Source organism: Schistocerca americana, chromosome 11, assembly GCF_021461395.2.
Source record: "Schistocerca americana isolate TAMUIC-IGC-003095 chromosome 11, iqSchAmer2.1, whole genome shotgun sequence".
Lineage (NCBI taxonomy): Eukaryota > Metazoa > Arthropoda > Insecta > Orthoptera > Acrididae > Schistocerca > Schistocerca americana.
Genome location: NC_060129.1, coordinates 164,028,420 through 164,039,762, shown reverse-complemented (window position 1 = coordinate 164,039,762; position 11,343 = coordinate 164,028,420). Strand labels below are relative to the sequence as shown.

General features: G+C 41.3%; 1 protein-coding gene across 1 annotated transcript; it reads right to left on the bottom strand.

The window, feature by feature from the left end:
* Positions 1-8,684: 8,684 nt before the first annotated feature.
* Positions 8,685-10,197, bottom strand: LOC124553466. Its single transcript, XM_047127324.1, has 2 exons — positions 9,598-10,197; positions 8,685-8,798 (listed from the first exon to the last, which is right to left on the bottom strand). The coding sequence occupies exons 1-2, from the start codon at positions 10,195-10,197 to the stop codon at positions 8,685-8,687; spliced, it is 714 nt and encodes a 237-aa protein (XP_046983280.1).
* Positions 10,198-11,343: the final 1,146 nt, after the last annotated feature.

Sequence of the window (11,343 nt, the reverse complement as noted above, 5' to 3'; positions counted from 1 at the left end):
ATTTGGTTTAAACATATCATCAGCAGCGTTTATTAGGGGATTTAATACTATACTCAGTCCTGAAATATTACAAAAAATTACTTGTTATGTTGATGATGTAATTATAGCAGAACCCTCTTGAGAACATCACAACGACACATTAAATCAGTTTTTACAGATCATGAAAGAGCATGGGGTCACAGTAAATATAACAAAATCCTAATTCGGAAGGCGAGAGGTCAAATTTCTAGGACACCTAATTTCAGAGAAAGGGGTAACGCCCAACCCAGAAAAACTAACAGCAGTCAACGAATTCTGTACTCCATATGAGGTTTAAAAATGGCCGGGCGGAAGTTAAAGATGACCACAGTTCAGGATGCCCTTCGACGACGCTCGTGTCAGGAACGCCAGCGAAATTGCACGTGCCAGTCGAAGACCGACTGTCCCAGAGAGACTGCAAAAGAATGTAACATTTCAGTCGGATCACGTCACGAAATCCTGACACGACATCTCGGAATGCATCGTGTCACCGCCAAGTTCGTCCCACTGCTGGTGAGTGAAGACCGGAAAGACCTCTGCCTCGCAATCTGCGAAGAGCTGTCGCATCGCGCAGATGAGAACTAGATGCTGCTTAAGAGACTCATAAATGCTGATAAGACGTGGGGCTACAGTTATGATGTTGAGACCAAGGGTCAATCTTGACAGCGGGTCGCGGAAGGTTCTCCAAAAAGGGCTCGTCAGGTCGGATTAAGTGCCAAAGCCGTGCTGAAAGGTTTCTTTGACTTTGATGGTTTAGTTCGTCACGAATTCGTGCCTCAAGAACAAACTGTTGATCGGTGGTAATATCGGGACGCGTTGCGGCGCCTGTGAGGAAATGCAACATGGAAACGGCCCGAAATGTGGCGAGACAGTTCGTGGCTCTTGCGTCACTACAACGCACCCGTACGTGCATCCCTGTCGGTGCGTGACTGTCGCTCGAAAAACGAAATCACTGCGCTGCCGCATCTTCCGCACTCTCCATACCAGGTCCATAGGGACGTTTTTTTATTCCCAGAGTTGAAAACCGTGTTCAGAGGATGATGACTGGCAACGATAGACGAGATAAAAGAAATTTGGCACAGGCGGCTCTTCGCGCGACCCAGCAAGAGGCGTACGTAGTCTGCTCCCGGAAGTGAAAATAGCATCGCGAGCGGTGTATCAGTTGTGGAGGAGAGTATTTGGAAGGGTACCATGCACAATAAGTAAAAGAAAAGTTCCGGAATTTGTTGAACATTCATCTCTGTTTTGAACATCGTTTGGATTTAGTTCAGCAGGACAGCTGTTATTGTATAATACGAGTAGAGATTTTTTCTTTTTTTTTTTTTTTTTTGGACAGTTCAGGGTGTTCCCCCTTTCATTCAACCGTCTTCCAGACGCACAGCAAATCTTGACAGTATTGTTAGTAAATGTATTTCTTCTAAAGTGAAACGAGATGGAACTCTAACGCCAAAATAATGTCAGCTAATCACGAAAATCGTCCCAGGCTAATTTAGGTTTTACATGACATAATTCGGAGTCCAGACTCTAGCGCAAGGACTACAAGAGAGGTCTATGGTTTCGGAAATACCCTCCTAGACTTAAACTTGCAAGATCCCCTCGCTTCTAAACTGGTACTGTTATTACTCAGCTTAGCCGCGAGTCCGTAGAGGGTGGTATATGTGACGTACAGTATGACTGGTCAGCATTTCCGCCAGGGATTTGCGAGTGTAATTCGCACCTTCCTCGATCCGCCTCGGTGGGCCGTGTCGTCGGATTTCCTCCTACCTGTGCGCGGTGCAGCTCTCGTAAATGTCGTCCCGTGCAGATTCTTCATTGGCGCATTGGATGTCTCTGTCGGTGGAAGCTAATTACCTAAAATTGCTGTCGATCAACTTTGGGGCATCTACTTAATCGTAATTAACATTCAGAATTCCGTAATATCACTTTCATTCCTATTAGATCAATAATGAAACACTCGTGTCACAAACTACTCGTAACCGAGAGCACGGCTACCATCGAACAAGACAGGCAGAGCTCTTAACGCCGACTGCCGACTTTGGCGCGCAGTCCGTATCTCTTACTAGTCTCGTCACAGTTCGTGGATTCCCGAACGGTTCGTACTTACTAAAATATGCATTTGTTAATGAACGGGTGTGAATTTTAACCAGGCAAAATTACGATGAATAGTTTTAAACATCGAGAGGCTCCTCCTAGTATTCATGTTGTCATAAATGACTTTAATTATTAAATATAAATAAACAAAATCGGTGACTTTGGCGCCAAGATGGCGGTACTTCCCGTCACGTATATTTCGCAGGCAGACGCCTGTTGCTACGGTCCAGCGCCGAGCCCCACCCCACTACAAGCGACATACGGTCGCGTCGTCACCTAGCCAGCCAGCGCCTACGGACTACAGCACTTCCTAACTGTCATGAATACATCAATAAGAGACAAAAATTTATTAAAACTGTTAAAAATGTCTTCCTCACGTAATAGGCACCTTACATATTCCCCCTGTTGTTTCTTTGTGCGTTTTTCGTGAGACAAAATCGCAATTTTGAAATAACAAAATTGCGGCATTGCAAAATTCTAGGAGTAGCCTTTACATTTTGGTCATTTGCTTTCTATTGAGATCTTTAACTTTCCCTTTAACTCAGTATTTCTTTTTTCTTGTAATTGGACGTAAACAATTTTTTTTAAATTATCATTACAAAATTACTAATCGTTCTGTATTATTGCTCTTCTATGTCACCATATTATTAGAATATTAATTCCCATGCTCTGGTTATGAACACCTATACTTTCAGATAAAGCACAATATATAAATGAATAATTGAAATAGTGAAAGAGTATAAACATTTCCCAAATAACACCAATACAAAATGAATAACGAAGATACAAGACAATTTGTTATACAATTCAGTTTACAGAACATTAGATATACATTTTATTTAGATACGTTTTCAATAATTCGTGACGCCTGTCGAAGAATACGTCACCTCATCACTAAACAAGACGTGCGACTTTCGTATCGGCTCTATCGCCGTATTTCAAAAAGTTACCAAGAGTGTCCTTTCCTTCGATCAAACAGACCACTATATACATTGATGATAAACTATACCTTCAGCACACTTAGGCCGGGGCCACACTAGCGGAATAGCTGCGGAACGTCGGACGCGCGGTAAATGACCGCACCGCTATGGCGCATGGAGCAGACGCAGCAGTCCACACGGGGCGGAACGTCTGCGGCTGCGGAATTCTGCCGCTTGCCAGCTGCATAGCGAGGCGGAAAACCCGCTGCGGCACACACAGCGCTGTGGGTCACGAGAATCAATTGGGCGTTTCACAGGGGCGGTGCGACAGGTGTGCGGAGAAGGCCCAGCTGACAGCAGTCAGTGCTGGGAGCGGAGTAGAGAGGCCATCTGCAGCAGGCGGTTGCGTGCTCCGTTCCGTGTGACTACAAAGTGACTTCCACGATGTGCCCACTAGACATTGAGAAAATAGATATGGACATTACGATAATGGAAGTGGAAAAAAGGCCTTGTATTTGGGATGTAAAGACCGAGGAATACAAGGACAGAAATAAGAAGGATGCAGCATGGCATGAAATCTGCTGTGCATTATTCGATGATTTCGCAGATCATTCGAGCACAGAGAAAAAATCCGTTGGTAAGTTTTTCGTCCACTATTAGAATAATACAATTGGTTAAAAGATCACTCTGAATTGCGATATAGTTAGCGAATTAGTGTTCTGGAACTCGTTAAGTATTTTTGTTCAGAGGTTGCTGAAAAGGACAAGTGTTGAGAAAGTCCTGCATTTCTATTATTGTTGACATGTTACACATTGATAATGTAACAACAATGCACAAATATAACAATAGAAAAGAACAGTATATTTGGACAATAATATGTAAGAATTGGCAATAATGGTATCGATTCTTTTGCATGACATGAATTAAGCCACATGATCGCCTTGGGCAATTACAATATTGGATAGAGTGATAAATCACTAAAAATAGAACACTAAACAAACCAGGTTCAGTAAGCACTGCCCTCAAACGAGTTTCTGGATAGTATCTGAAAGATTCAACAATAGCTGATTAGTTACTTTTATTAAGTCTCAGGTGAATTTACAGATGTAATTACTGATAATAACAAGCTAGAACAATAAAATTAATAAAACTGTAAATATTAAGGAAAATGCATAAAAAAGTTCAAGTTCATTTGCTGCTCTATGTAACATCTCAGATTTTGCTGTCCTGCCAAGGCACTTTACCAGCCTCACTTACAAAATAATTTGCCATTACATCTCTGTTTCTTATTGCTGAAACACTTGTTCTTCTTTCAACCAAGCTTGTTGCAGTCTCGGATCCATTCACAATAAATGTGTCTTCAGTTTGGTGCCCATCTCTCTCGCGCACATAATTATGCAGAACACAACATGCTTTTGTTATGTCAACAGCAAAATCCAATTTCACATTCATGGCTCGCTGGAACACGCGCCATTTGTTCGACAATATGCCGAAGGAACATTCGATGTACCTACGAGCCCGTGACAAACGGTAGTTGAAAATTCTCTTCTCATGTATAACATTTTACTACCATATGACCATAGTACGTGTTCTGAGAGTCCAAATGCTTCGTCACCAACAAACACATACTATCCCAGTGGCATTTGGTAAGCCAGAGGGCCCTGGTATACACAATGTATTTCCGTTCAGACGTTTCCACAGGGTAGATTTTTTAAAAATTGTGCTGTCTGAATCTTTTCCAAACGAGCCAATGTCAACAAAAACGAATCTACAATCTGAGTCTGCCACTGCTAAAAGAACAATGGAGAAGAAGTCCTTATAATTATAAAACAGTGAACCACTCGTCTTAGGTCTGACCAACCGATTGCCCCTATGCAATTTGGGAAATTTGCACGGATTTGGAACCCCTGGCAATATTCTTCTACTCCTCCTCTGTTGGCTGAGGCAGACACTTGTCACGCAGGCAGCCCCAAATCGCACAGCACACTTTCCTCACTATGTCACTGGCTGTTGACTTGCTTATTCTGTATGTATAGTGCAGATCAACTAAGTACAACCAGTAGCCAAATACCTAAAACCAAAGATATAAATGTACAAAAATTACGTTCAATATTTAGTCGTTATTTAATGATGTTAAAGATTTTAAAGTTACGTTAAATTTCCGTTTCTTTTTTTCTCCTTTGTAGGCCAGAAGGCACAGCAAAAGTGGCGTAACATTAGGGACTATTATGGGAAATATGTAAGGAAAGTGAAGAAATCTGGTTCAGAAGCAGTAAGAATATTAAAATACGTGTACGCTGACCAGCTGGGGTTCTTGGCACCTGTTTTAGAAACAAGAGATTCAGTTTCAAGTCTACAAGAAGGCGAAATTCAGCATTTGGAACACCCTTTGGAATTTTCCCTGGCAGCAGACGACACCGGCAATCCAGTAACATCAGTTGACGCCTCAACACCTGAGCAGATTTCAGTAGGCTTGTCAGTTACACAAAAGAAAACGAAAGTGAGAAGAGTGAAAACAGATCTGGAAGCTAAATTATGTAAATTTCTGGATAGTCCTCCAATTCGTTCTCCGTCCGCTGAGGTCGAAGACAGATCTTTTTTGATTCCTTGTTGCCCACGCTGCGTAAGTTTGATTTAGATCAGAAACCAGAATTCCGTATGGAAGTTTTACGCCTACTTCAGCGCATCCGAAACGCAAAATCGCAACCATTTCATGGCTGTTATGCAGCGTGTCAGAAACCTATGCAACATGCACCAACGCATGCAGTAAGCCCAGGACATTTCCAAACATTACATACACAAGGAAATATATACAACCAGTGTGCAGCTCCTCAATTAGTGCAGATGCGGTCTCAACAGTATCGAGCTGAAAGAATTCTGACGTCTAGAGAACAATCGCCTTCTATTTCACCAGAGTTTATTGATTTTGACTCTTAAGTAGAGGGTTTTCGCAGAAAAGTGAATTTAAAGGAGTTACTTTCCTTTTTTGCATGTCCATTCTGTTAATTTCATTTACTGTTAATTGATGTTTCTTATCCTCAAAAGACAGATTTACATGTAACATTTCATTCAATATCAATAAAGAAAAGAGAATTAAACTTGTTCGTTTATTGACCTAATCATTATCTTTTTTGTTAATTGAAGTGAAAGTGTTGTTGAAACTAGTGATAGACGTTACTGGGTTTCTTTAATTTTAGCTGAGATAATTTTCGGCTGAGACAGGATACTTACACATTAGAATTCAGTTACCTTAATGTTATAGCCAGCATTTCCATTGAAGGTATAGCGAGTCTCACGTTCGTGTTTTGCTTCTGTAAAGCGTTTCTAAGCGTGTGATGTAATTCATCGAAGCTTGAGAAAGACATTCGGAAATAGTTGAAAATTTTCATTTCATCCTCTCGTAGCTCGTTAAATATAAAGTAAAACGCTCCCTGCAACAACCGACTACTCACCTCTGGATGCACCCAGTACTTTCGGTGTATTTTTCTCTTGTTCAGTATTTTTAACCCTACGTATGCCACTGCTGCATAGTGTCGGGCATCCATCGCGACTACTAGCTTAAAAAAAAGAAGGAGAGAACAATTCAGTCTATTTACTTGGACTCCTCGCGGCTACAAAGCGAACTATCTTCATTGTAAGAACATTTCACGCTGTACTAGAATGAAAAGTGTATTTTTTTCTCGTCTCAATTGTTATTTAATCGAAAGGTAAACAGTTACCAGGTCGACTTTACTTACTTTCTTAAAAATTGTGTTGATAATAGTTATTTAATATTTCGTGAATGAAACAGCGTAGACAAGAAAAAATGACACATACAGCAAATAGCTAACTCTGCACTTGAATCTGCAAATGTCTCTTTCTACTTTTAAAATGATGAACCTCTTAAAGATGCAACGTTAACATAAAGTGTGACTGTAAATGCCTTCATGGACGACATGCGGAAAATAAACGCGGCACAACTCTGCATTGTGAGCCAGAATAGCCTCGAGAGTGGCGCGCCGTAGGCAGCTGCGGCCAACTGCCAATATATATCACTCGATTACTCGAGACTGGAAAGAGATATGGCTCTCCTTCCAGTGTTAAAAACAATTTCGATATCTTAGCTACAATTCGTACGCAGCATTATACGACCTCAAATGCACCAAACGCAAAGTAGCCAGCGACGACATTTTTTACTGCAAACTTTTCAAAATATGCGCTGTATTTTACGTAATTATGAAGTATCACGATAACCAGGGGCAGCAACGAAAAGAAAACCACTTCATTATCAAGCTGTGATATCAGGCTGTAACATGCATAAAAATAAATTTTTTTCGTCGAATAGTTTCCTCACAAACGAATGAGAGACATTGCGTAGCGCAGAACACAGACGAGTACCAAAACAGTGGTTTTTAATTTTTTACACGAAAAGTATAAGTTGTAATGAGAAACTAACTACATGGGCGGATGTAGCTTTCCTTTGTTTACATGAAACAAATTTTTTCGGGACAAAATAGATGACTAGATATTTGGCTCTCCGCACGAACATTCCGCAGCTAGCCGCATGGCTACAGGGCTCTTGCGTCTAGCCGCAGGCCGTCGACCGTTGCGGAAACAATCCGCTCGTGTGGCCCCGGCCTAAAGAGACACAGAAAATTTATCTGCCCTACTTTACAGCACCAGGCCGTCCACTGCGCCACTGAACACCCTGATGCCTCAAGACAGTTTTATTTATTTCTTTTTTCGCACGCCAGTGACAACACTTTCTTTCGAAACAGTATTCACCGTAATCAAGAAATTAGGGTTCTTCGGTTCGCTGGTTCCGCTGGGATCCGGAGGCAACAGCCATTATCAGTTTTTCCCTTTTAATTGATATTGCTTTGGCTAGGTTTCCCATATTCCTTGGACTGCTTACAAGGGCGTCCACATTACATCTCATCATTCATCAGTTACTTTACAATGGTACATGAAACAGAAAAAGACTACTTTAGACAGAAGAATACAATAATATTTTGCAACAGTTCAATAACAAAGCTATAAAACAATAATAATACTAAGATTTAGTACCACATTTCATTTCAGTTCATCCTGCAAAAGACCACTGTGTCAGTATGTAAGCCTTCGTTTGTAAACAAAGTCGTAGACACACTCTCATGACGTCACTCTCAGACCCGTCAGCTGGGCCGGTCAGAGAAAAGCTCATTAAGTGCCTCGCGTGACGTAACACCCCGCCCCTCATTCATCGACACTGGGACATTCACCTACTGACCTACTCTTAAAGTAAATATTATCATTTCCTCATTCCCCTTATGTTTATTACAGACTCTTTCCATATTATCATGTATTTCTATATTTGATACACAAATAAGTTAGTTGCTACGACGGATTAGAGTGTTTTTTCATTATTTTTAACGCTAAAGAGATATCTTCCTGGCAGCTACTATTCATGCTCGTCAACATAAGAGGCTTCCCCGTAACTACCACGATATCGTTTTACATCCACTACATTCTAAATTCCTCTGACTACTTTCGACTCAGGGTGAGCCACTTCCACGACATTAGGGTGTGGTACTCTACTTACCACATAAGAACCTTCAAAAATCTCATAAAATTTCTTCATTTCAGCGTCAATTTTGGACGATTTCCTGTGGGGTCTAACCAGTACTACGTCTCCCACTACATATTCCTGGGTACAATATTCCTATCATGCCTTGCCTTCCGATAAGACCCTTTTGCTTTCATCCTGCTTAACACTAATTCCCGTTTTTCTTCTACAGTCACGTCTGATCTCTTTGGGAATTTCACTACATTCTCAATCAAATTTCTAGGCTTTTTGCCCGTTAGCAGCTCATATGGAGACACCCCAGTTGTCGAATGTGGCAGTTCGTTCAGTATCTCCTCAAACTCTTTAATATACATTCCCCAAGCAGTGTGATGGTCATGGCAGTAACCCTTCAGAGCCGTCCCAGCTCTTTCGTCACTCTCTCTACCAGGTTCGAAGCTGGGTCAAACCGTGTTATATATATATGGCTTTGGTGTCTAGTTTCTCCAACATCTTCTTCCATACTCTGGATACGAACTGAGACCCATTACCACTGAGCATTTTTCTTTTGGTTTATCCACGGTGCGAACGTAATCCTTTTTTTAACTTATTTGCCATTACTTTCCCTGTACATCTCTCTCAAGCAGTGTTTACATTTTTCAGCCAATTTTATTTGCCAGTACCTGGCAGTCATATCGAGGCTAGATAATTTACTGGCACCATCGAACTTTTGCAATAATACTTTAAGAGATTCTGGCCTATCATTCTGAGGCTCTATTATCTTATTCAATATCCTAGCATCCAAGGCTACTCTCACTGAACCATCTTTCTTTGTCACATATACTAAGGGATTGCAATACTGACTCGCTCATCTTTCGATAATTTGCAATTTTGTCATCCTTTGTAACTCTTTTTCTGCTGCCTCCCTTCTTGCCAAAGGTATCACATGGGGTCTCAGTTCGAATGGCTGGTGCGGTTTGCTTTAAACTCATAAGGTTCTCCTTTCATTAACCCAGGTCTATTTGAAAATACTTTCTGATACTTTACCAGCAACTCTCCTAGTTCTTGTTTTGAACCTTGGTCCATATCATCGATGTTATTTAATTTAGCTCTGATATCTTCTATTGACCATTCTGCCTCAACTGGATCTCGTCTCTCTTTCATACAATCACTCCCCTTCGAATCTGCATCCCGCTGGAAACTCTCACGCATTGTTTTCAGGTAGAATTTTCCCTGCGCCTTCTCTTTTGCTTCAATGGCCCTGCCAAACTTAAACTCGTTTCTAATACCATTTACCGTCAGGATCACACTACCCCTCTCTAAATCTACAACAGCTGCATGGTCTACCAATAAATCCATCCCTAATATAAGCCCTATGCAAAGGTCAGGTAGCACTATAGCATTAACTTCTAATACAATTCCTTGAAATCTCACCTCCAATAACACTTCGTTTTTTATTAACTTGCTTTTTGCTCCTACTGCACCCACGACTCTAACTCCTTGTAGCGGTTCTTCCTGGTCTCTAATTTGGTCAGAAAGCCTCTCTGCTATGGCGCACATCTCACTACCTGTATCAATGACTGCTACTGCTTCGATACCATTAATATCCACATCTATTATCGGTTCAAACTCTTCCTTACTCACCATTTCATCTTCCTCTAAAAGAGTTTCTTTTTTCCCTCTTTTTCAAAGCATGTTTCTGAAGAGTGGCTGCTTTCCAATATTCTTCAGAAATTTTTTTTTAAATTGCACGAAATGGTCTACTAATTCGTAACCTGAAGCTTCCGTTAATAGAGCTGAAATGATGGACAAATACATTGGCAATCCATTCATTTCAAAATAAAAAGAGGTGTACTTCGAGGTATTGGACAATAACGTAACACAGCCAGATACAAGGTTTTTGCATCGTGATAAACTTCTCTTCCTTAATTTAAGGAATGGTGATCAATTCGCCAAATATGCTCAGCACTTCCGTGTACACGGTGTGAATTCACTATAGTGAGTCCTCCAATCATTCGGTCTTGTGTGTACAACTGGAGACTGTATTTTCTTCCCAGCATAAAGAAACGTGGCGAGACGTTATCAAACGAGTGACTGAGAATGAAACGGACCAAATTCATTCAGAAGCTTTCAAACTATTTTGTCTAAATGCCACCATTCCTGCTACACATGTTTCAGTTGAAAGGAGTTTTTTTCTTACACGCATAAAAAAGTATTTGAGAAACAGTGTGGTCTAGTATCGCTTATCAGCTCTTCCTTGGATCTCAGTTGAAAAACCACCGCTGCGAATACTTGAAGGCCGGTACACAGTATAGGAACACAGTATGACTATGTCAACGAAAGATCTAGGGCTTCTATGCAGTCACTTGTTGAGCGGTCTGGTACGGCTGTTGATAACAAAAGGAGAGCCAAAGTTGTAAATATCACGTTCAAGCAATCGTTCAAGCAAGAGAATCGTACAAACATACCGTCGTTTGATCATCCAACATACTCCCATATGGACGACATAGTAGTAAACATCCCTGGCGTAGAGAAAGAACTGAAAGAGTTAAAAGCAAATAAGACACCAGGTGCGAATGGAATCCCAATTCGGTTTCACAAAGAGCGCTCTACAGCACTGGATCCTTGCCTTGCTTTAAGTATCTGGGCGTAGCGTTGCAAAGCGATATGAGGCGGAACGATCATGAGAGAACTGTGGTAGGGAAGGCGAATGGTCGACTTCGGTTTATTGGCGGAATTTCAGGAAAGAGTGGCTCACCTGTGAAGGAGGCCGCTTGTAGAACACTGGTATGA